The sequence below is a fragment of the Piliocolobus tephrosceles genome, chromosome 8 (assembly GCF_002776525.5).
Source record: "Piliocolobus tephrosceles isolate RC106 chromosome 8, ASM277652v3, whole genome shotgun sequence".
NCBI classification, from domain to species: domain Eukaryota; kingdom Metazoa; phylum Chordata; class Mammalia; order Primates; family Cercopithecidae; genus Piliocolobus; species Piliocolobus tephrosceles.
In genome coordinates, this window is record NC_045441.1 from 24,989,597 (window position 1) to 25,016,600 (window position 27,004).

At 38.1% G+C, this 27,004-nt stretch overlaps 1 protein-coding gene across 3 annotated transcripts in view; it reads right to left on the reverse strand.

Moving 5' to 3' along the window:
• Positions 1 to 794: 794 nt before the first annotated feature.
• Positions 795 to 27,004, reverse strand: part of KIAA0895 (KIAA0895 ortholog) — a 65,432-nt gene continuing 39,222 nt past the window's right edge. For 2 of the 3 annotated variants that reach the window (XM_023183021.1, XM_023183020.1), the window contains 4 exons: positions 10,063 to 10,195; positions 8,574 to 8,879; positions 5,712 to 5,809; positions 795 to 3,459 (listed from right to left, as the gene is read on the reverse strand). In XM_023183021.1, coding sequence (XP_023038789.1) covers positions 3,301 to 3,459; positions 5,712 to 5,809; positions 8,574 to 8,879; positions 10,063 to 10,195 — 696 coding nt within the window. In that variant the 3' untranslated portion in view covers positions 795 to 3,300. Of the gene's footprint in view, positions 3,460 to 5,711; positions 5,810 to 8,573; positions 8,880 to 10,062; positions 10,196 to 11,208; positions 11,353 to 27,004 lie in introns of all 3 variants that reach the window. The other variant, XM_023183019.1, reaches the window with a different exon arrangement.

A 27,004-nucleotide genomic window follows, 5' to 3' on the forward strand; every position in this document is an offset into this window, starting at 1 on the left:
ACTAAAAATACAAAAAATTTGCCAGGCGTGGTGGCGGATGCCTGTAATCCTAGCTACCCGGGAGGCTGAGGCAGCAGAATCACTTGAGCCCAGGAGGTGGAGGTTGCAGTGAGCTGAGGTTGTACCATTGCACTCCAGCTTGGGCAACAAGAGTGAAACTCCGTCTCAAAAAGATAAAAAAAATTGTCCCTCTGATATGGTTTGGCTGTGTCCCCACCCAAAATCTCATCTTGAATTGTAGCTCCCAAGATTCCCACATGTCACGGGAGGGAACTGGTGGGAGGTAAATACATTATGGGGGCAAGTCTTTCCTGTGCTGTTCTCATGATAGAGAATAAGTTTCATGAGATCTGATCGTTTTATAAAGGATAGTTCCCCTGCACATACTCTATTGCCTGCCGCCATGTAAGACATCACTTTGCTCTTCCTTCATCTTCCACCATGATTGTGAGGCCTCTCCTGCCATGTGGAACTGTGAGTCCATTAAGCCTCTTTCCTTTATAAATTACCCAGTTTCAAGTATGTCTTTATTAGCAGCATGAGAATAGACTAATACAACCTCTCTCCTTTTCTTTTCTCCATATGTCCCATGAGAGTATAAGCTAAAATAACTAGGGAAAAGGTGAAGTGTGGTAAATATAGTATTTTTCTAAGAAGTAACAGCACTAGAAGACAAGCATGATTAATGTCCTTTTGACAATTATCACAAAATAAAAAGCAAGAAACACCACAATACAAATATAATTGGGTTTTCAAAGAAAACAAGTTACATGCATATATAGTCACACACTTCATCTGAGAACCTTGGCACTATTTCTTTTTATTATAGCTAGACAAAAAATGCCCAAAGATATACAAAACAAACAATACAAACTTTAAACACTTTTACAAAGGTGAAAATATATAGAAATGAAGACTATGGATTTATGTTTGCAAATATTAATTTCCTTTGAATCCTGTCTGGTGTTAAAACCGAACAGTTTATCAGAATTTGTATTTGATACAACTATTTTTAAAATTATAGTGGACAAAACTAATGAAAGTCTAATCATCAATAGCCTATGACAAATAACTATTATAATTAAAATTAATACAATCTTCAACTATTCTCCTAAGTACTGCTGCTATAATTTTCAGTTCATTAAAACTTTTTATTTTAGGGAAAAAACTGACCTTACTGCTATTTTTGGAAAAAGAATTAATAAACTTTCATTAAATATTCAATCTCAACTTTTAAAGCTTAAAGCTCTTTATTTCTGCTAATCTGAAACTACTTTTGGTTCACTGCTAACTTTTAAAATATCTTAATCAATGTGATTTAAGATCATTTTGTCTGCAGAGTGCTCATGTTTTTCATCTTTATACCAAAGCAGTAAGGCAAAAAAGCAGTTCCTTTTCCAAATCAAAGAGAAAATATTCATCCATTTTAAAAGTCAGGAACTAGAACCCCTGCAAATGATCCTACCAATAGGAAATTAAGGCTGCTGTGATTTTCCTTTATATTTAAACCATAAAGTAAAATTAGCAGTGCTATTCCCTGTGAAAGTTGAATTTATAACCTTTGGGCTTGAATCACAGGACATAAATATTGCCATTTCTGTTTATACTTCTAGACACTGTTTTCACAATCACTTTTGATAAGTTTTAAGATGAAATTAGAAAACACTACACAATGCTGAGAAAGTGCATGACTCTGCTACAAGGAGATACATGCTAGAGGTGTAAGAGCAGATTCTAGTGTTTGGTGAGCATTGGCACAGTCTGCCCCAGCCTGGCACAAAGATGTACAGGACACACACTACCCAGCATGGCACGTAGTTGGGGAGCAGGGGCTAAGGCCTGTCAATGCTCCAAAGTGTCTGGCCCTCTAGTGCTAAAAGCAAGATTCATGGTTTTGCAAGAACCTTTGGGCACCAGCTAGATTCTTCTTTGAGGCAAGTCCTTCTAGATATGTGAAAGAGAAAAATCATGTAACCTCTCCTGCAGATTTCCCAAAATCATTTTCTAGCATGAATGTGAACCAGGCTTCACAGTATATATCTACTTAGTATTAGCACCATTATTTTAGCCTGCACTGAGGTAAAGATAAACTCTCAGACAGCTTTGGGTAGAAATTACAGCAGCAATCTTGAGTGGGGTGTTTACAGCAGCATTCTTTCTGATCATTAAGTTGTACGAAGAACCATTTGAATCCAGGTATATATATCCAAGTATATACTGAAGCTGACAAAACACAAAGGTAGGTTAGCAGGAAAAATATAGCAAAACAGAACTCTCATTTTTAAATTTAAACTATGTCATTACTGGGTTGATGAAGTCAAAGATTTGATAAAATATACTGAACGAATAGCACAAAGCTAGCTTTATAAACCATCAACACCCAGAAATTTCATTTTTCAGAGCATGGTCAAGTTTACTGTAGGTGCTACCCAGTCAACATCCAGAGCCTACATTTAATCAGGTCAGTCTATTTGTCCTCTGCTTGTTACACGTTCTGTGTAATAAAAAAGGTGAGTAGCCCTTCCCCAGTTATTTTTATTTGTGTAGAAAAACCTCTCTGGAATTTGTACTTATCATTTTTATAAAGGACGCAGTGGAAAAGACGTTAAAACTCTGTAAAAAACTTAAAAGGGTACAATATGTTTCAGCAAATGAAAACGTAGTTAAGAGATAAATGGACAAAAAGAGATGATTCTCTAATTTAGTTCCTATAAGCTGATAAGGTGAAATAATAATGTTAAAATAAAACACTTAATGAAAAATTTTCAAATTGCTTTTCCTCTCCCTTTAAATTTCCTTAATATATATATTAAAAAAAGGAAGCTCAGATATAGCTAGCTTTTTGGAGCAACACAAAACTAATTTTTCAAAGGAGAATAATTACCATTATTTATCAAATAAAATATAACTTTGGAGTCTGAACAGCAATGGAATTCAGCCAGTCTCCAGTTGAAGCTGACCTCCATATTTAGGCAGAAGCACTAGGCCAGTGCTTACTCAGGCAGAAATTTATCATGCAATTTGACCAAGAGTCTTCAAAAATGCTCAGCAGTAGTATTTTCATCTGACCCTGTCGAGATTCAGAAAATAGGAGTAACTTCCCCCTGCAGCCTATAGAAACATTTTAGGGAAATAGTTTAAGATTTGTACTTAACCTAAAAATTTCACTGAATACTGAAGACCCTTATTCAGAAAACACAAGTAGTCATTCTTCTTTTATAAATCTTCTGGTGCTAACTGCACCTAACTGGTAATATACATGGAGGCATAGCTTAGCTATGTTTGCCAGAACGCTAATTACTAGATAAGATCTTTCAGTTCCCTGTCAGTCAGTTCATTCACTTCCATGATCTTCTCTAAGTGTTCCATATATCGGCCATGGTCCTGCAGGAAGTGAGGGACCCTCATGTTTTCGGTAACTGCCAATCCTTTTAAGCGATCCACATCTTCGTAAGAAACCTGAAGAAAGGAAGAAGAGTTAATTTAAAAATGTAACTACAATGTACATTTTAAGGATGAATTTCTTCCCTGGGCCTTAAATGAAAGTATACAGATCATGTGTCAAATTATTTTAATAGCTGCAAAATAACAAAAATCAGTGACTTACATTTTCTTCACTGTGTTAAATAATAATGTATTTCTCTGCCCCTTATACCATGACCATATTAAAAGAGTATTATTATTACTTTTTTCCTGAGATGAAGTTTCATTCTTGTTGCCCAGGCTGGAGTGCAGTGGCATGATCTTGACTCCTTGCAATCTCCGCTTCCCGGGTTCAGGCAATTCTCCTGCCTCAGCCTCCTGAGTAGCTGGGATTACAGGCACCCGCCATCACACCTGGCTAATTTTTTGTATTTTTAGTAGAGATGACGTTTCATTAGCCAGGCTGGTCTCGAACTCCTGACCTCAGGTGATCCACCCACCCTGGCCTCCCAAAGTGCTGGGATTATAAATGTGAGCCACCACGCCCGGCCTAAAAGATTATTTTAAAAAGTCAAATTCGATTTAATACTCTACCTTGAACCTACTCAGTTTGTCTAAAAATTAGACAACTATACTTAATATATTTGTGTGTGAGAGAGACTCTAAAACCAAACAAGTCTTCTGGCTAAATTGAAATAAAAGAATCAAGAAAATAACTAGAATATAAATGACATATTATTAAATTAGAAAAATTAGCACAATTATATAGCTAATTTTTCTAATTTTTCTATTTTTGTTTCAATTAAAAGGAAACGACTTCATTAGAGAAATAGCTGATCTTCATTAGAGATTTGGGTAGGAGAAGTACAAACTGTGCCCAGACATTTTACTGTGTCAGAAAACATGGAGACATGTTTAAGACACAGGTGCAACCATGAAAAAGTTGAATAAAAAAAATTAAGTCCAGTTAAGTCCACAATAATACTACAAAAACGGGGAGTGACAAAGAAATATAAAAGAATTAGAAGATCTCTATTTTGTTACCACCAGTGTAATAATTGATTTGGGAAAAGATCATCAAGGGTTATTACGGAATAATCCATTCATAAATATCACCCCAAAGACTATTTACTAATACAATGGGGGAAAGGTACTTTTACAATGGGGAGATCTGGTGGTCACTAACTTAACCCAGGTGATCAAACACCCAGATGATCAAATGGAGCAAAATGGCACATACTTTCTAATGTGATACAATGGGAAATACACATCACTTATGTAGTATTCTTGGCAAAAAATGTTTAACCTGAATCTCATCAGAAGGAAACAATCTGATAATCCATATTGTAGGAAATCTCAAGAAAACTGTGCCAATCTTTTGTTCTTTTTTCTTTTTTTTTCAGACAGGGTCTGGCTCTCTCTCCCAAGCTGGAGTGCAGTGGTACAATCATGGCTCACTGCAGCCTCGACCTCCTGGGCTTAAGTGATCCTCCCACCTCAGCTTCCTGAGTAGCTGGGACTAACTGTATGCCACCATGCCCGGCTACTTTTTAAAATTTTTTATAAAGACAGGGTTTCCCCATGTTGCCCAGGCTGCTCTCAAACTCCTGGCCTCAAGTGATCCTCCTGCCTCAGCCTCCCACCTCAGCCTCCCAAAGTGTTGGGATTGTGAGCGTGAGCCTCCTTGCCCAGCCCGAGTCTTAACAATGTCATGAAAAAAACAGAAAGAATGAGGCAAGGGGAGATTAAAAGAGATAAAAGATTATAACCAAATGCAATGTATAAATCTCGATTGGATCTTAGATCACAAAAAAGGAGCCACAAAGGACATTTTGGAGGCACTTTGGAAAATTTGAAGTGGACTATATTTTAGATGTTATATTTAATCAATAATAAATTTCTTAAACAAAATCATATAGTAATGTCAGAAAATATTCTGTTCTTAGGAGATATTACAGGGGGAAGTGTTATAGGTGCAGCTTACTTCAAAATGCTTTTATAGTTTTCAGAAAATGCTTTTTAGAAAAATATGTATACAGAAATAAAAATAAAAATAAAACAACATATATTCCTAAATTTCCTATTCCTTTATCTCTTATTGACCAAAAAGAAATTTTACAATTTGGTTCTATTACAGAACCAGATTTCTTCCCTCTTGATATGACATAAAAGTTGTTCTGACAATAAAGTAAAAATAGTTTGAAGCTAAGTCTTATTTAATGCTAAGCTCGAGTGAGGGGAATGCTGATCTGGTGTGTTCCGGGATATGTGCCATGGCTTCTACTCACCTTCCCGAGGGCAGTCAGCAGATGGAAGTCTATGGTATCTCTGTATCGAAGGATTTGAAGAATTCCATCCAAGTATACCTGGTCTTTACTAAAACACCCTGGAGGAACCAGAATAGTGTTTACTTTCTAATGTTTAGAAAAATTACTAAGTAATTAGATATCAACCCGTTCCATTTACTGTAGGAATCAGTCCTGCATTAAAAATATTCTAGTTTGTCAACATTTGTTTTTATTTTTATTTAACTATCTTCATTACATAAAATGTCAGGTCTTGAGAAATGCCAAGATGGTATACAGACTAGAACCTTAAGAATTCCTTCTCCTCACACATCCTCCCCATTATTAAAATAATAATTCTTTCCTCATTATAAATAGAGACTGGTAATTTCAAATATATGACTCTTATAAATATGATTATCCCACCTTCCCCTACTCCCACCATTCAGTCATAACTCCCATTGTGCACTGACGGCATCTGAGTGGGGAGACCTGAGCCAGATAGTTTTAGAGCAGGTACATCACAATAAAGGTAGTGGAAAGATGCAGGATTTTAGAAACTCCTGGTATTTAGAATATTAATAATCTTTCCTCTCCATTAAACAAAAGCAAACTATGGTTTTAAAGCATAAATTTTGACATTGGTTCCTCTCTATGTAAACAAGAACTAGAACTAGATTTTGGAGAGCATGTAGGTTTAAAAAATAGAAAAAAAATGGATAAAGACATGAAAAGTAGAACATTTCATAAGATCTGAACCTAGTTAGAAAAGGATGTTCTGTTTACACAGTAAACCTTTTTCCCATCCTGACACAATTTGTGCAATTTAAAAAAATTTTTTTGCTCTATTAATTAAAATTCTACCACATGGAGTCATATATTAAGAGATTATTGTTAATTTGGTTAGGTATGCTAATAGCAAGAGGATGATTTAAAAAACTGTCCTAATCAGAAATATTTATGGGTAAAAGGACATGATGTTGGAATTGGCTTTAAAATACTATAGGAAACGAATTTGGAAGAATAGACGACCACAGTTAAACAATGTAGATAATAGCTATGATCAGGTAATATATTACTAGAGTTCAGCATATTAATCATTCTTTTGTATACATTTGAAATTTTCCATAATAAAACATGAAAAACACAAAAGTATGTGAAAAAAAGAAAAAAGGGACTAGTCTAAAAGTGACAAGCCTCCACAGAGTGGGTATCAAAGGCAACATGGAAGACCTGTGCATCTGGGTACAGAGTACTAAAATCCAGGCAAAGGAATCTAAAAAGAACACTCAAAAATGCCCTTGAAAAAAGAGTACAATTTAAGAAACATTTGTTTAAAAGTCATTTTGAATTTCAGGTTAGTTCAGTATATCAAGGAATTTTCTTCTAAGAGTATTGAGAAGAGTATTCTAAGAAATGGCAGACAAGTTGCTTATCTGAAATCCTGCCTGGAATTGGCTATGCATATATGAAAGACAGAGAGAGATGTCCTTCTCTTTCCTGCTTCCTATCTTGCCTGCTCCTGACTCTAAGGCACTACGCTGTCATACGAATGCAACACCAGTATGAAATGTTAATGTGGGCTGTGCTAGCAACATAACCATCACTACTTTGAGTAAGTATTTACCAAGCTCCAAATAAACAGTTTAAAAACACTCTTAGGCCGGGCATGGTGGCTCATGCTTATAGTCCCAGCACTTTGGGACACCAAGGTGGCTGGATCACCTGAAGTCAGAAGTTCAAGACCAGCCTGGCCAACAGGGCGAAACCCTGTCCCTACTAAAAACACAAAATTAGCTGGGCATATTGGTGCATGCCTTCAGTCCTAGCTACTTGGGAGGCTGAGGCAGGAGAATCACCTGAACCCAGAAGGCAGAGGTTGCAGTGAGCCGAGATCGTACCATTGCACTCCACCCTGGGTGATAAGAGTGAAACTCTGTCTCAAAAAAAAAAAAAAAAAAGCAGAGACTGCCTCTCTAGATTCTGCCTCTCTGGGCAGGGCATCTCTGAAAGAAAGGCAGCAGCCCCAGTAAGGGGCTTATAAATAAAACTCCCATCTCCCTGGGACAGAGCACCTTGGGGGAAGGGGCGGCAGTGCGCGCAGCTTCAGCAGACTTATATGTTCCCGCCTGCCGGCTCTGAAGACAACAGCGGATCTCCCAGCACAGCGCTTGAGCTTTGCTAAGGGACAGACTGCCCCACAGCAATAAAATGATCAAAATACTGATACATGCTACAACATGAATGAATTTTGAAAACATCATCCTAATCGAAAGATGCCCACCACAAATAATCACATATTAAATAATTCTATTTATATGAAATGTTCAAAATAGGTAAATCTAGAGATGAAAAGAGCACCAAAAGCAGTTGCTTAGAACCGGACACAGGGGAGGAAATGGGGAATGAATGCTAATGGGTATGGGTTTCTTTTGGGGTAATGAAAACATTCTGGAATTAGACAATAGTAATGGTTGCACAACTCTGAACATTCTAAAAATCACTGAACTCTACATTTTAAATGGGTAAATTGTATGGCATGTGAATTATATCTCAGTATAGCTGTTTTTAAAAAGTCAAAGACAGAGAAAGCAAAAATAGCAAAATGTAACAATAGGTAAATACAGATGAAGGGTAGATGGGTGTTCATTCTACCATTCTTTCCATATTCTATAGTTCTGAGATTTTCCAAAATTGAACTGGGTAAAAATAATGCTAAGAAAATGCTGTTTAGGAAAACCAGTTCTGACCTCAGGTAACCAAGGTTTAATTTTTTTAAGTAAGTGAATTTTGTGATTCAGGGATTACAAAATCACTAGACAACTAGTCAGTAAGTCAGAAAACTTGCAGTTAAAGGACACCCACCTGGTTGGGAAGTATCAGTCCATCCCCTCTTGGCCCGTACACAATAATCCCATCTTGTATTGGGGTCCTTGACAAACCTGCCAATATCTCTGAAGAGTTCACAAAAAGACATTTGGCTGGCTCGATAAACAGTGTAGTAGAGGAGGGCAGCCCTCCACAAAAAGGGGTCTTTTCTAAACAGAACACTGTGAATGCTTGCTAGTCCTTCCTCTGTGGGATTATTTGGCTTTAGCTCATGTTTTTTACGTCCAGTCCAGCTGTTCCATGGCTGCTGGAGGTTGTTAATACCTCGAAAATAATGTGTACCTATGGAGAAGAAAAGTTACATGAAGAAGAAGAAATGCCATTCTTGTTTTAATTCTTCCCCCAAAGACAGATTCCATCAACAATTCTAAAACCAGCCGGGTGCAGTGGCTCATGCCTGTAACCCCAGCACTTTGGAAGGCCGAGGCGGGCAGACCACTTGAGTTTAGGAGTTTGAGACCAGCATGGGCAACAAGGTGAAACATGTCTACCAGAAATACAAAAAATTAGGCGGTTATGGTGGTGTGCACCTGGGGTCCCAGCTACTTAGGAGGCTGGGGTGAAGAGGATCACTTAAGCCTGGGAAGCAGAGGCTGCAGTGAGCTGAGATCCTGCCACTGTGCTCAAGACTGGGCAACAGACTGAGATCCCATCTCAAAAAACAAACAAACAGACAAACTCTAAAACCAAATTAATGTGTGCCTACAAATCAAAACAAAGTAGAAAATCACCTGATCCTAACATCTCTTGGGTGTGAAGGAGTACACTGCCTTCAAAAGGATTACATCTCAAGAGAGGAGGTATCACCTTTATAACAATTTACTTTTTTAAAGAGAAGAATCAGACTTGATATTTGAAAAGAACCTCGGCTGGGCGCGGTGGCTCAAGCCTGTAATCCCAGCACTTTGGGAGGCCGAGATGGGCGGATCACGAGGTCAGGAGATTGAGAAGATCCTAGCTAACACAGTGAAACCCCGTCTCTACTAAAAAATACAAAAAACTAGCCAGGCGAGGTGGCGGGCACCTGTAGTCCCAGCTACTCGGGAGGCTGAGGCAGGAGAATGGCGTAAACCCGGGAGGCGGAGCTTGCAGTGAGCTGAGATCCAGCCACTGCACTCCAGCCTGGGCGACAGAGCCAGACTCCGTCTCAAAAAAAAAAAAAAAAGAAAAGAACCTCAAAGATACCTTAATTCAACCCCCTCAGTTTAATGTAGGGGAAATCCAGAGCAGTTAAATGACTTTCCAGGTTCAATACACCTAAACACTTCCCTTAAAAAATCTAATTTGAAATGAAACATAAATACATCAGCTTCAGTCCAAGTGAAGCTCATGACTTTTTGCTAAATTTTCTTCTACTAAGAAAATAAAATAAATACTAACTAAGAAAAAACTCATTCTAAAAGAACATTTCTTTAGAGCTATTTCCTGATATTACAAATAAACAAATGGAAAGGATTGCCCCTACCTATTTCATGCCTCAGCATTCCCTCCAGCCAATGCTCACGTGCAGTGCACACATTGATAGTCAGAGTTGGACATCCATTTACTACTGTCATTGACGCTCGGGAAAGCAGGTCCTCAGTGAGATGAACTACAATCTAAGGGGCAAGAGAAAAAGTAAACAGACATCAAACATGGGCAAGAGAAAAAGTAAACAGACATAAAACATAACGTAAAGGTAAGGGGAGAAGCTTTCACAGAAAACAATGGGCCTATAAATTAACACTGTTTTTTGTTTATAACCACCTTAAATCTCCCAGAAACCAAGATGGAATGTGCAGTCAAATCACCTGTGACCCTTCTAATTTTGACCCTTTGGGAACTCAAGAACCTTCCCTGAGTTTAAGGGAAAGTAGATGGCTGTGCTGAGGAAGACACGAAGGACTTAAAATTGTACCTCTGAGATGTCGTAAATATGCTCCCTGGCTAAACTGATGCAGACGAAGATACAGGTGCCAGAATCCAGCTCATTGCCAGTGCCAAGGCTTTGAGACTGACCACTAAGAAGACTAATAAGAGAGGCTTCTGGGGCAAAGCTCTTCATTAGCAATTTTCATAAAGTAATTCATCTAATCCCACAAGTTATACACAAATGGCAGTAAGAAGAAAAACAAAAAGGCACTGAACACATCAAAACAATTCAATGCAACAGGAACTTAATTAAGACTTACAGTATTTAGTAAGAAATCTGGGGGACTTAATGAGTAAAATAGGGTTGGGAAAACAAAATCTACAGAAAAGAACGACGACTAGGCTGGGCACAGTGGCTCATGCCTGTAATCCCAGCACTCTGGGAGGCCGAGGCAGGCGGATGACCTGAGGTCAGGAGTTCAGGACCAGCCTGGCCAACATGGCAAAAACCCTGTTTCTACTAAAAATACAAAAATTAGTTGGGTGTGGTGGCTGGTGCCTGTAATCCCAGCTACTAGGGAGGCTGAGGCAGGAGAATCACTTGCACCCGGGAAGCAGAAGTTGCAGTGAGCCAAGATTCACCACTGCACTCCAGTCTGGGCGACAGAGAGACACTCCATCTCAAAAAATAAAATAATAAAATAAAATAAACTACGACTGTCACTGACAGTAACTCCTCATGTTTACTCGCGATTCATACCTCCCCTAGGCAGCCTTCCTTCATCATGTACTTCCTAACGTGACTCCAGATTCGAGTTTTAGAGAGCAAGCTACCACCAGTGGCTTGTTCAAATTTTTCATAACTTCCGTATTTTTGTAAAGTCAGTTCCATAATATTGATAGACTGTAAAAGAAAGAGATAATGAAAGTAAACAGCCTCATATTACTTTGAGATGTCATAAGCTAGCTATGTTAGTTATTGTGACCTATTCTAGGTTTATTGATTTCCAAATTAAACCGCAACTGCAGTGCCAAACTTTTCTAATCCTAAACAACTTCCACTCATTTTCACAAATTTGTACAAATGCCTGTACACCTTAGCAATACGAACTCTTCCCCTGTGTTCGTTTCTCCTTAACATGCTGACGGAAGGCTCAGGGACTGCGTATTTCAAGTGCTAACATCTGATAGGCTGAGAAGCTGGGGAGAGGGACTCCTGACTTCTCTAAGATAATTTGGTGGTTTGGCAGGAGAACTCAGAGTGGAAGGTATGTCTTCACACAAGTCAATAGATTACCATTGCCCTTTGAATGAAAAAAAATTTCAAAATTTTAAGAACATACATAAGAATCAGTCTGACCCTAAAAACTATTGAAATAAAAATTAAAAAAAATTTTTTTAAAAAGAATCAGCCAGGCACGGTGGCTCATGCCTTTAATCCCAGCACTTTGGGAGGCTGAGGCAGGTGAATCACTTGAGGCCAGGAGTCCGAGACCAGCCTGGTCCACGTGGTGAAACCGTGTCTTTACTAAAAATAGAAAAAATTAGCCAGACATGGTGGCACAAGCTTGTAATCCCAGCTACTTCGGAGGCTGAAGCAGAAGAATCCTTGCACAACCCGGGAAGCGGAGGTGGTGGTGAGCTGAGATCGCGCCATTACACTCCAGCCTAGGCAACAAGAGCAAAACTCCATCTCAAAAAAAAAAAAAAAAAAATCAATCAGTCTTCCGCAACAATCTGTCTATTTTCCTGGGCTACTCTTTGGCAGAAAACAAATTCTCAACATTAATAAAAATACTTTTATCTTTGAGTCAGGGCAGAATATTATCTACTTTTCATTCTTCATAAATTTTTGCAGCAAAGGAATAAGAAAGTTGAGATATTTTTTCACATATGCACAAATTAACACACATGAAGAATGGAGAACTAAAAATAACTGCTAAGGAATCACAAATTATTAGTATCTATGGCAAAGTCATAGAAAGGAAAACCTAAGGAAAAGGAAAATTGCTTTTCAAAGGCCTTTTGGGAAAAAAAGCTAGCAAATTCAACTCTATCTTACATGAATTGTGTAAGAACCTAGGGAATTCATATACATGTCATATAAAGTCTATAGTTTCTGAACTGTCAGACTAGTAAAGAGATTACAAGTACAAGCTCCGGAGTTGATGCCATGGCTCTGTCCTCTTCTGGCTGTGTATCATGGGCAAGTCACTAAACTTGTTTATTATTATTATTATTATTGTTATTATTAGAGTAGCCCAGTATAGCAGTGAGAAAAGGGAAAAGAGTAGAGCAAGGAGTTTGATCTGTAACTGATGTGAACAATCAATTGAGATAACTCACTACCTTCTGACTGGCCTCAGCCTCCTCATTTGTAAATGAGGATAACAATAATAACATCTACTTCATGGTTTTATTGAGAAAATTTAGTTAACCTTTGTCAAGCATGGTGTCTGTGGCACAGTAAGCAGTCAATACATATTAACTATTATATCATCATTGGTATGTTACCACTGAGGACTAAACTCTGATCTTTGTTTTCCTCTCTTGCCCAAATTCCTATCTAAAGGGCCTGCAGGCTCATGCCCTTTAAACCATAAAATCTCATCAGATAGGTCTTATTCAACCCTATATAGTGTGGCTTACTTTCCAACCTGACTCTGGCATAACATCACATAGGGACTGATAAAGAAGGAAATAAAAATATTTTACCCCAAAATATGTTTCTTTGCCATATTTTGAAATGGCCCTGCAAAGCTCTTTTGTGGGGGTAAAATCTTCATCTGTTGAATCTCTACAACATAACTAGATCTTTCTCTTTCCAGACCCTCCCAGTCCTGAAGAGATTGAGAGTCTAGCACCTTTTTAATGTATTTATTTTTATTTCTTTGGATACAGTATCTTGCTCTGTCACCTAGGCGGGAGCACAGTGGTGCGATCATGGCTCACTGTAGCCTCAGCTTCCTGGCTTCAAGGGATCCTCCCATCTCAGTCTCCTGAGTAGCTGGGACAACAGACATACACCACTGTGTTGGCTAATTTTTACGATTTTTTTGTGGAGACAGTCTTGCTATGTTACCCAGGCTGGTCAATTCCTGGCCTCAAATGATCCTCCCAAAATGCTGGGATTACAGGTATGAGTCACCACGCCCAGTCTCTCTAGCACCTTTTATTTTTATTTTTAATTAAAAAAAAAAATAGAGACAAGGTCTCACTATGTTGCCCAGGCTAGCCTTGAACTCAAGGTCAAGTGATCCTCCCATCTCAGCCTCCCAAAATGCTAGGATTATATGTTTTAAAGGTTTGAATAAGAAACATTTGTCATCTATTGTCTCTAATAGTGGCCACCTATGAGACTTCATCTACATAATAAGAACCTTGGTCTCTAGACTCCCTTAACCTAAACCAAACACTCCTTTCTATTGATTCCAGGTTTTCAGATAACTTTCAATCAACTGTCAATCAGAAAATCTTTGAATCCACCTATAACCTGTAAGCCCCCTCTTTGAGTTGTCCTATCTTTTTAGACCAAACCAATGCATTCCTCATATGTATTGATTGAGACATAAGATGTTTCCCTAAAATGTATAAAACCAAGCTGTAACCCAACCACCGTAGACACATGTTCTCAGGACCTCTCGAGACTGTCTCAGGCCATGGTCCTTCATATTTGTCTTAGAATAAACCTTTTTTTTTAAAGTATTTTTACAGAGTTTGTCAACACTGTTCTCTATAAATACCACCACTGTAGATAATATGCCTGACACAAAAATTACAAAAAAAGCTCACATACTGCAAGTCATAATTCAACATATATATCACTAATTGAAAAATACACATTACTAATAAACTAGGCCGGTATCATTAACTTATCACAATAAGAAATGGCTTCAATAGGCTTTGCCTGGCTTCTGGTCCCAAAACTGTTACTGAAAGCCTTGCTATTCAAAGTATAGTCTGAAGGCCAGCAGCACTGGCATGGCATGGGAACTGGTGACAAATGCAGAATTTTGGCCACTTACCACCTTCATGCCTACTCAGAATCTGCATTTTAACAAGATCCCCAGGTGATTCAAGTGCATGTAAAATGTGAGAGGAATTTCAGAGAAGAGCAAATACAAGTGCTCCAGAAACTGATTAATTTGTATGACAACTAGGACAATTAAAGGCAAAATTAGCATATAATTAAAAACCCATTTTAGCAGATTAGCAAAGATACTTTGCATACACCAACCTAATAGTCACCAGTTATCTATGTATCAAAGAGTGAGAAGAATGTGAGAAATGTGGCCTGAAGAATTGCAGAAGAGAAGTGGTACCTTATATTAATATTATTGAACTGCAAAGACTTAAAAATGGTTAAAAATTATTTATCTCTAAGAAGTATTAGTATTATGATTTCTGCTTATAGTTTTTTTTTCCCCCTTGAAACGGGGTCTTGCTCTTTCGCCAGGCTGAGGTGCAATAGTGCAATCTCGGCACGCTGCAGCCTGCACCTTCCAGGTGTTATCCCGGCTGTTCTCAAACTCCTAAGTGATTCTCCTGCCTCAGCCTCCTGAGTAGCTGGGATTACAGGCATCTGCCATCATGCCCAGCTAATTTTTGTATTTTTTAATAGAGACGAGGTTTCACCACCTTAGCCAGGCTGGTCTCGAACTCCTGGCCTCAAGTGATCCACCCGCCTCAACCTCCTAAAGTTAGTGCTGGGATTATAGGTGTAAGCCACTGCGCCTGGCCTGCTTATAGGTCTTTTAAAGCATGTACTTAATTTCAGATAAAATTATAATAGCTTTTCTAAGGCATATCCTTACTCAGTAGGAAAATGTGGTTATCTGGTTATTTCTTATAGCAAATATAAAAGTCTAGAGAATTATGAAAAACTTAAATACAGGTGTTCCTTGTTATCACAGATCATAGAATGAGTGACTAAATGAAAGAATAAATAAAAGCAGTGGGATTTTTGTTTGTTTGCTGAAAGAGAATGCAATTCTTCTATCACAACGATACATAATAGCACATCACCTCCTTTGTTTCATCTTGACTTGCATGGCACCATCATGGTGTCAATACTTAATGGTAGCTACATCAATGTTCCTAAAAGGCAATCTTAATATTCAGCTTTAAATATTACATTATATTCAATCACTCTTCTCTGAATGCCTAGCCTTTCATTATCTTTATTGATTCTTTTCTTCATCAGTTTTTCAACTGGTCCAACACAGACAGACTTGTCAGTGATCTGCAGCATCCTTCACTGATCTTAAGAAGTAACTTCCGCCATCTGCATTACAATATCCCACAGCACAGAGATAGTGACAGTAGCTGAATTGGTGGAAATAAGTTCAAGCTTGAAGAAAGAACGGACGTTGAATGGCAATGAGTCAATCACTTCATCAGTGAGTATTTTTGTGTTACAATGATTTCTGCTTCTTTATACAACTTCTTAACTTCAGGCCACAGATACTTTGAGTCTAATCCCAATTTGGAAAAAGGAAACAGTAGCTTTAAAAGGCACAGGGAGGCTTGGAGGAATATACTGAAAGGCTGAAGTTCATGTCTGGGAATCAGATGATTGATGGGTTGCACTGATGTTTATTATCTGTATTTTTCAGAAGTTTTAAAATTCCTCACAATATGTAATATATTAGTGCTATGATCAGAAGTAAAAATTTATTTTATTTTAAAAGGGAGAAAAAAGGTAGTTTATCCACTCCCCCTGGAGTTCAGAGAATCCATGTTTACACCACTTGAAGAATCAAGTATTCGCACACCTCCACATGGGTAATACTTTTAGAGGCAATAAATTACATGTCAAACCTCTCTCTTCTCCATTATATCATCACTTATGTTAATCAGAAAACTACATCTCCCAATATAACTCCAAAGCAAAAGAACAGGTAAGAAGAAAAAAGAGATTTGATACATTGCATTCTGGGATATATGGTTTCCTTATTTGAAGTCCTATAGCCAAAGGTAGACTCCTGATTGTAATACATCATGGGAAATGCAGGTTTTCATTTTCTGCATTGCTATAATCTGAATATTTATGCCCCACCCACATTCTTATTTTGAAATCCTAACCCCCAAGGTGAGGGTATTAGGAGGTAGGGCCTTTGGGAAGTGATTAGGTCATTAAGGTAGAACCTTCATGATTGTGATTAATGCTCTTATAAAAGAGGCCCCAGGGCTCTTTTATTATAGTGGCTCATGCTTATAATCCCAACACCTTGAGAGACCAAGGTGGGATGATCACTTGAGGCCAGGAGTTCAAGACAAGACCTATACAACATAGTGAGACTCTGCCTCTAAATAAAAGTGGCCCCAAAGAGCTAGCTAGCCCCTTCCACCATGTGAGGACACACAGCCTTCTAAGGTGCCTTCCATCAACTAGAAAGAGGGTTCTCATCAGACACCAGATCTGATGGTGCCTTGATTTTGGACTTCCCAGGCACCAGAACCATGAGAAATAAATTCTGACATTCATAAGCTACCCAGTTTATGGTATTCTGTTATAGCAGCCCAAATGAATTTTTTGGACTAAGACATGCATTTCCTGGAAAATGGTCTAGAATTTACCTTAGATTCCTTAAAACACTAGTTTTCAACTTTTGTTTTTAGCAGAACTTTTTTTCAGACAAAATCTCACAGAACTCCACCTTAAACTCTGTCTGTTAGAAAATATTTCAGTGTTTGTGGAAGCACTAAAACATGCAATGTTTTGGTGGAGTATAGTTTGCAAAACACTATATAGGTCTTTTTCTTTTTCTAAGATGGAGTCTCATCCTGTTGTCCAGGCGGGAGCGCAATGGCTTGATCTCAGCTGACTGCAACCTCTGCCTCCCGGGTTCAAGTGATTCTCCTGCCTCAGCCTCCCAAGTAGCTGGGATTACAGGTACCTGTCACCATTCCCAGGTAATTTTTGTATTTTTAGTAGAGATGGGGTTTCACCATGTTGGTCAGGCTGGTTTTTTTTTTTTTTTTTTATTATACTTTAAGTTCTAGGGTACATGTGCATAGCGTGCAGGCCTTAATGCTCTTTCACCCTTGTTCTTGTAGTCATACTAAAATATTGCAGAACACCATCACATGAAAGTTTAGTAGGTCCCTAAGCTCAGGAGCCCAGACCAGGAAGCTTGAGAAATCAACTCTCAGGAAGTCAAGACTCTGAAGACTCCAGTAGAGAGATGACTCTTTATGCCTGTCTTCAGACCAAAATTAAGCCTGGATCTGGTGCTTCTTAATCACGGATGACTAATTTTTTTGTTTTGGAAACAGAGACTCCCCCTGTCGCCCAGGCTGGAGTGCAGTGGTGCAATCTTGGCTCACTGCAACTTTCGTCTCCCAGATTCAAGCAATTATCCTGCTTCAGCCTCCTGAGTAGCTGAGACTACAGGCACACGCTGCCACGCCCATCTAATTATTTTGTATTTTAGTAGAGACGGAGTTTCACTGTGTTGCCCAGGTTGTTCTCAAACTCCTAAGCTCAGGCAATCCGCCTGCCTCGATCTCCCAAAGTGGTAGAATTACAGGTGTGAGCCACTGCACCCAGCCACGGATGAGTAATTTTTACAAAGATACATGAGCTCTGTGAAGAACTGTGATGTTCCAAGGAAACAGGAAGCATTACCCTGAAAACTCAAATGAAGAACATACCTCTGAAAGAATATTAGGTTAAACCAGATGACACTGCCATCTTTGTAGGTCAAAATGATTAAATATGAATAATTAAAAATGGTCCAACCTAATACATTCTGCAGGAAACCAATAAAATTTTAGAAAGCAAAAGTTTCATCTTACAAATTAATGAAACCAATAATAATCTTCAAAAATTTTCTTAGAGGCCAGGCATGATAGCTCAAGCCTCCCAGCACTCTAGGAAGTCAAGGTAGGACGACCACTTGAGGCCAGGAGTTTGAGTTCAAGACGAGCCTGGTCAATATAATGAGACCCTGTAGGAGAGGAGAGGAGAGGGGAGTGGAGGGGAGGGGAGAGGGGAGGGAGGAGGAGAGGGGAGGGGAGAGGGGAAGGAGGAGGAGAGGAGAGGGGAGGGGAGGGAAGGGAAATGGAGAGGGGAGGGGAGGGGAGGAGGAAAGGAAGGAAAGAAGGAAAGGAGAGAAGGAGAGAAGGAAGGAAGGAAGGGCAGGGAAGGGTGGAAGGAAGGAAGGGAGGGAGGGAGAAGGAAAGAAAGTAAAGAAGGAAGGGAGAAAGAAAGAGGGCGGGGGAGAGGGGGTGAGAGAGAGAGAGAGAAAGCAAGCAAGCAAGCAAAGCAAAGCAAGAAAATAAATTAAAATGTTTAAAGAAATATAAAAAATTATCTTAGGAAAAGAGAAAAAGGGTCAAAATGAGAGAAGGTGAGACATGTGAAATGCATATGGCTAAATTAAGTCTGTTAATTATAAAAATGAACAAAAGAAAACTAAAATAAATGCTTCAGAGAAATACTCAAAATTAAGGCAACTTTTCTTAGAGATAAAAAGACCTGAGTAAAACTGATCAGATGGCCACTCCAGATCATTGGTTGCCTGGGGACAGGGTTCAGGGAAAGACAGTGACTGCAATATATACCTAAAATGAATAAATTTTATTGTCTGTAAATAAATAAAACTATTTTGTTTTAAAATGCCATTATTTCTAGGTAAGTTAATAAGAAGAGAAGCACTCTGAGACACATCAGGATGTCCAGAATAACCTACACTGAAAAAGAAACACTGTCCTCTGAATAGCTCACTAACTAGCCTCGTTCCCACAGGCTCTAGGCAAAAAGCTCCCCAGAGTAAATGACTAACAAAACTGTTGCTTTGAAATAAAAAAAGTCCAATAAGTAACAATCTAAATATTCAAGTTAATTACTATACACCTATTATAGGAAATATATGCAAGCACTGAAATTGATGCTGACATAAAAAATGTTGACGCTTTTTAATGATATGAGAAAATGTTTATGATAAGTAAGTGAAAGTGCACTGACCACAATTATGATCGTTAAGCACGGGAAAAGAAAAATACTCTCAAAAGTCAATAGTGGTTACCTGTGGGTGGTAGAATTATGGGATTCTTATTCTCCACACTTTTCTAAGTCTTTATACTGAATATAAACTACTTTTCTAACTCAAAACACAAATGGTTAAATGCCATCTACTTTGGAATCTCCTGGCCTTTCTATTCACCATCTAATTACCTTTTCCCACTTGCCAGGTAGGCATTGATATCCCTTCTCTGGAGTGTTTCATTTAACAAAGAAACACATGAAATTGTTTTTAAATTTTAAAAATATCTTTAAAAAAAGATATTTTTCTATAATAGATTTTTAGGTAGGGACAATTGTTGGCAGGAAAACAGTTGGTATACCTTGCATTCTTGAAATTAACTCATGGAACACACAGCCACTTCTCTAAATATCTAGCCCAGATTTGCCCATAGATATCACATATATTGTTTCCTTCCAACTCTAAGAATAGCAATATAAGTAGAAAGCAATGTAACATCACAAATTTTCACAAATCAGTCTTAAAATTCCTAGAACCAGAACATCTTAATGTATACACACCTATCCCTATTGTCCAGGTCTCAGTCTCCTAGTTTGCATGAATCTGACTTTGGACCTTTCTTTTGCATACATCTTAAAATGTACTTGGCCAACTCCTCCATTACCATGTTAGAAAATAGTATAATGGAATCTACTCTTGAGTTCCACAAGACACACTGTCAGGTAGGATAACACTTCTTGCTAAAAATGATGTGAAACAAGCAACCGAATCTATTTTTGCCTTTTTAAAAACATTGAACAAAAGCCTCATGTTTTTACTAAATTATTATCTCTATTCACAAATCAATGATTTCTGAATCTTTCCCTCCTTATAGAATAATATATTTTTAAATTTTTAAAAAAATTTTCTTCACCAGAAGCATATAGTTGAAGAAGAGAATATTTTAAATAAAGCTTTGCATATCTTATAGGCATCAAAACAAATTGATTTTCAGAGACCTGGAATCTAGAGCAAAGAGGAAATAAATGCAAAATGAGTAATTGTTCCATGTGAAGGAAATGGTCCTATCTCTCTCCTCATCTCAGTATCACTTACAATGCCACACAAAATAGAGTAACAGCATTATTCATATTACAGATCTGTCATCTCAGGATCCTGAAGCACTTTTATTCTATTCTATTAAAATGAGAACAGTATGTAATCAAATTCTTTTCAACAAATGGGGCTGGGACAATTGGATATCCACATTTAAAAGAATGGAGTTGGACCTCTATCCCATATCATATATAAAAATTAACTCAAAATGGATCCAAGACCTTAATGTAACAGCTAAAACAATAAAACTCTTAGAAGCAAGCATAGGCATACATCTTCATGACTCTGGATTAGGCTAATAGGCTCTTAGATATGACACCAAAAGCACAAACAACAAAAAGATAACCTGGACTTCATCAAAATTGTGCTTCAAAGGATACTATCATAAAAATAAAAAGTGACCTGAAGAATGGGAGAAAATGTTTGCAAATTTCATATCTGATATCTAAAATATATAAAGAACTCCTGCAACTCAATAATAACAAATAATTGAAAAATTGGCAAAGGATCTGAAATAGGCAATTTTCCAAAGAAGATATACAAATGGCCATTATTAACCATCAGGGAATTGCAAATCAAAAGCACAATGAGATACCACTTCACTCCCACTGGGATGTCTATAGAAAAAAAAAAGGTTTGATGAGACTGTGGAGAAACTGAAACGCTCACATGCTGCTGGTGAGAAAGTAAAATGGTATAATCACTCTGAAAAACAGTCTGGCAGTTCCTTAAAAGGTTAAACATAGAGTAATTATATGTACTAACAATTCCACTACTAGATGTGGACCCAAGATAACTGAAAACATTTGTCCATAAAAAATGTGTACACAAATGTTCATAAAGCATTATTAACAGCCAAAAAGTAGAAACAACCCAAATGTCTATCAAATGATAAAAAAATAGAATGTAGTATATCCATACATGGAATATTATTCAGCAATAAAAAGTGCTGATGCATGCTAGAACACAGCATGGATAAACTTTGAAAACATTATGGTAAGTGAAAGAAGCCAGTCATAAAGGACCACAAGGTATTGTATGATTCCATTTATATCTAATGTCCAGAAGGGCAAATCCAGAAAGTCAGAAAGTAGACTGGTGGTTGTCTAGGGCTGGAAGGTTGGTGAGAAATGGGGAACGATTGCTAATGGGTACAGTGTTTCTTTTTGAGGTGATGAAATGTTCTAGAATTAGTGGTTACAGCTGCACAACTCTAAATAAATTAAAAACTACTGAACTGTACTCTATTTTTATTTATTTTTTTGAGACAGAGTCTCGCTCTGTTGCCCAGGCTGGAGTGCTATGGTGCGACCTCAGCTTACTGCAACCGCTGCCTCCTGGGTTCAAGCAATTCTCCTGCCTCAGCCTCCTGAGTAGCTAGGATTATAGGTGCCTGCCACCATACCCAACTAATTTTTATATTTCTAGTAGAGACAGGGGTTCACCATGTTGGTCAGACTGGTCTCGAACTCCTGACCTCATGATCCACCCGCCTCGGCCCCGCAAAGTGCTGGCATTACAGGCCTGAGCCACCGTGTCCAGTCTATTTTTATTGTTTATAATTGTTTTTAGTTTAGTTTTACATTGCAGGAGAACTACATACTTTAAATGGGTGAACTGTATGACATGTGAATTGTATCTTAATAAAGCTATTTTTTTTTTAAAGGGAAGAGTAATCAAATAGCATAATTTAACATTGAAATCACTAATCCAGAAAAAAAAAAATGTTCTCTATATAAAACTTTCAACACTGTCTTGGATAATAAAATTTCTGAAAAATCTCAATATTTTGTTTAATGACAAACTTTTGGTTTACTTGCTGATTTTGTTTACTGTTTAGCAATCTGGAAACCTGACCATCAGTTACGTGCTAAAAAACTATCTCCCTTCTCAACTGCAGTTTTCACTCAATGAAAAACTACATACAATGAGGACACCAATATGATGGGGGTAGGATGATGCTGTGGAAAGACTAGAAGTCAGAAGACCTGGTTTTACATTGGGGGCCCATCATTTGCTGACTGTGTGCTCTTAGATTTGTCGTTGTACCTTTCTCAGGTTTAGGTTCTTCACTGGCAAAAGGGAGATTAAAATCTCTGCCCTATTTACCTCACAGAATTGTGAAGACAAAATGAGAGCGTGGAGGGGCTGTGAATGTGCTTATTTCCCATATGACTGTAGAAAGTACTTAAATTTTAACAGAAGATCACTGGGTTTTAATCAGAATTTAAGGTAATTGGTTTGCCCTCCAACTTTTTACTCAAGGTTATGTTTTTCCTGCCTTACTAGTTAATATACTATTCCAACTCTCCCTTCATTCCTCTCCTTTTCAGAAAATTCTAGAATCTAAAACCTTTCCCTCCCAAATACAGAATAATCCCTAGGATCTCAGACAGTCCTTTTCGTTAAGCCAGTGTTTTCCAAACTTTCTTGAGGGAAAGCAGTGAACAACATACTGGTTTTTAAAGGTTTCAAGGTCTAATTAGTTTGGAAAATATTAAACAAAAGACTCTTCTAAGCTTTTATTATGATACTATGTGTGGTGAATGTTAGAGATGAATATAATATTCTATGTCTTCCAACATGTATGGCTTCCTTTGCTTAGGTGGTGTTCCTCCAAACAGTCCGAAAACGGTTACTTCGGAGAAGCATGGGATATATATATACACATATACATATTCTAGCTCTTCAAGCTTCTCAGAATGAAAAGCAAGATACTAAATGAGTTTTTCAATGCTGGTTATTACTTCCTGGTAGCAAATTAGGTATTTAAAGATTTGTGATTACTCAATCAGATGATTAGGCCTCTATTTAAGGTATTGTAGCCACAAACTAATGGGACAGCAGTAGTCATACACTAAAATCCCTTCAGCTGTAAGCAGTAATCACTGTGTAAAGCTACTGATTATAAGACATCTGGAAGAGGTAAAAGAAGAGCATATTTACATTCCAGTGTTTTATAAAACACTGTGCTGGCCAAACAAAACATATATGCAGGCTGAACTTGACCCCTGGGTAACAAATTTGGATCCACTGTTTGTAAAGTATTTCACTAAATTTCTAACATACTAGCAAAAAGGACCATCCATTTATCGAGCTATTCTTCACCTTCTATGTGCCAATCACTGTCACTTTTATGCAGTTTTGTATTTTAGAATCTAAGTCTTTGTTGTACCATTAGACTGGCAGAGATGACATATAAACAGATCTGATGTAGTAATATTTTGATGGAATTATAAATAAAGTATTGTGAGATCACTGAAAAAAGGGAAATAGAAGTAGGGGATTAGAGGAAATAGGGGATATTCCATGCAAACGGGGCTATTACTGTTCTAAGCATATAGAAACTAAAGAAAGTGAAACAGAGCTTGGTTTGACAAGACTGCAGGGCTCCTGGGATGGACAGGCACTGGGAAACTTCTTTATTCAGTGCCAGGAACTGGGCTTAATTCCGGGAATAGCTGAAATGAGAGAAACAAAGAAAAACACACTTCTCTCAAGGAGGTTGGTCTATGGGTAAAGATAAACAAGAAACTGAAGGATGGTAACAGTGGATAAATGCTCTGACAGATATTTATGTGAGATGCTATGGGTGAATACAGTTGACCTTGGTATAAGGCCTTGTAGGCCATGACGAAGATTTTGAACTTTATCCTAAATTATAAGGAGCCCTGAAGTTTTTTTGAAGAGGTGAGATGATCAAATTTGCATCTTAGAGAGACACTGATAGCAGTGTGGAAAGCAGGGCAGAGACAGAAGGGAGCAAAAGTACTTTTACCAACAATCCAGTTTTCTGTAACGTGAACTGCAGACTAGGACCAGATTATAATGAAAAGAAACAAACCAAAATATTTCAAAATATAATATTTTACCTATGCAGAATCTAGAAAATAAATACATCTCAGACACTGACTCTACCTTCAATGAATGACACAGCCAGGCAAATAATTAAGTTGTCACCTGCAACTTATCTGACCCTCGTTGCCTCCACACACCCACCCCGCACCTTACACTCCTCTTGTATTCTCGGCTGAATTTCTGTGTTATCAGGGCTGGGGGTATTCTGGATGTATAAAAGGGTGACTGGGAAAATAAGAGGGTAACTGCTACTGGATAAGATATTTATACATGGCTTAATACCGCAGACTATTCTTTCACCACCTACAAGGGAAAAACCAGATATTCAACCTGTTTTGTTGAAAAGACTCTGTTAAGGTAAGAACCTGAGAATGTACATGTTAATCAAGTTTTCAAAGGCAAATCAAAAAAGCCTTTCAATGAGTCATCAAGGTCAAACCTTCTTCCAAGGACATACAATCTGATTGGGGAGTTTCCATCTCTGATCCGTAAAAAAAATCTTTCTTGCTATTCAGGTTGAGAAATAACCCCAGTTCTCCAATCTAATACACAAGGCTACTATGGAACATACTAAACCCAAAATTTTAAAAACCTTATAACTTCAGTGTATCTGTGAAAGGTTTGTTATTTGCTAAACAGAATATCATGTCACCTAGGAAAAGGTGTAATTTAAAGAAGGCTTACTTTTTCCTCCCCTTCATTGTTTTGACAACTTGGTCTACCAAGTCTACCAAGGTCTACCAAGATAAAATAATATTTTAATACTAGTACAATTATAACTTAGCTTTAAAGAAATTTTACGTCAAGACATCCTATTAGTGAAGGCAATTTATTTCCAATTAAATTTTTTCTATCAAAAAAGAAAAATGAACATTTGACTTGTTTTAAAGCACAATAAGGTAATATTATATATGTACCTATTATGTATGTGTTTTAATATAACAATGAATTGCCTATTCCATTCACACTATAAATGCTAAAATCAAAAGACTGTTTTCAGAGGATCAGATGTAATCTTTGCCATACTAATCATTGATTCTAATAAAATGGACCTATGTTAAATAGAGCCGGTAAATCAGAGGTAGCAAAATGGTAATCCAAGGGGAAAATGTGGCCCACAGAGAGGTCTTCATGAGCCTGGACGGAATGTGTTTCTTTCTTTTTTTTTTTTCAGACAGAGTCTCACTCTGTCACCCAGGCTGTAGTGCAATGGCGTGATCTTGGCTCACTGCAACCTCCGCTTCCCGGGTTCAAGCAATTCTCTCAATCCTCATGTCAGCCTCCCAAGTAGCTGGGATTACAGGCATGCGCCACCATGCCCAGCTAATTTTTGTATTTTTAGTAGAGACAGGGTTTCACTATGCTGGCCAGGCTGGTCTCAAACTCCTGGCCTCAAGCAATCTACCTGCCTTGGCCTCCCAAAGTGCTAGGATTATAGCCATGAGCCACCAAGCCTGACCTCAGCCTGTGTTTTAACTGACTTGGTATCAACGTTTACAAACTAGAAGACTTCATATAAAATTCAGGTTTCTACCTTCCCTTGAAAATCTCGTAGATACTGGTTCCAAACTGTGGCTCAAACAAAATAACTGCTCTGATTTCCAATTTACTACTATACCCAGCCAGTTTCATTTACGATTTTTGCCCAGATCCTATAGGCATCTGAATTAATGAACTCATATACGATGACTATATATAGTTTGCTAACTGAGGAAGATGAAAATCAGAATTTATTTCCTAACATAATGAAGTTGGTCCACATAGATATTTACTTTTAAAATCTGAACTCTGGCTGGGTGTGGTAGCTCACGCCTATAATCCCAGCATTTGGGAGGCCAAGGTGGGTGGATGACCTGAGGGCAGGGGTTCAAGACCAGTCTGGCAAACACAGTGAAACCCTGTCTCTACTAAAAGTACAAAAATTAGCTGGGCATGGTAGCGCGTGCTTATAGTCTCAGCTACTCGGGAGGCTGAAGCAGGAGAATCACTTGAACCTGGGAGGTGGCGATTGCAGTGAGCTGAGACTGCATCATTGCACTCCAGCCTGGGTGACAGAGCAAGACTGTCTCATAAATAAATAAATAAATAAATAAAATATGAAGTCTATAAATGCAAATGCATGCTCTGCCACAGAGTGTTGTGTGCTATGTTGCTCTGGTGCAGGGAAAAAGGGGCTGTCAGAATCACAGTCCTTTCCTTTTCTCTATTTTGGCAGAATGACTGCCAAATAAGAATGAAACCTCTATTTTAAATATCTCTGAGGTTTCCAATAACTCTACTAAGTTACTCTTGGCAGCACAGAACTATTAACTTCCCCTAAATTTAAGTAGTAAAAAATTTAGGGCCAGGTATGGTGGCTCATGCTTGTAATCCCAGCACTCTGGGAGGCCAAGGCAGGTGGACTGCATGAGCTCAGGAGTTTGGAACCAGCCCCCACAACGTGGTAAAATCTAGTCTGCACAAAAAATACAAAAATTAGCCAGGCATGGTGGCACATGCCTATAGTTCTAGCTACTTAGGGGGCTGAGGTGGGAGGATTGCTTGTGCCCAGGAGGTCAAGGCTGCAGTGAGCCATGTTCACACCACTGTACTCCAGCCTGGGTGACAAAGGGA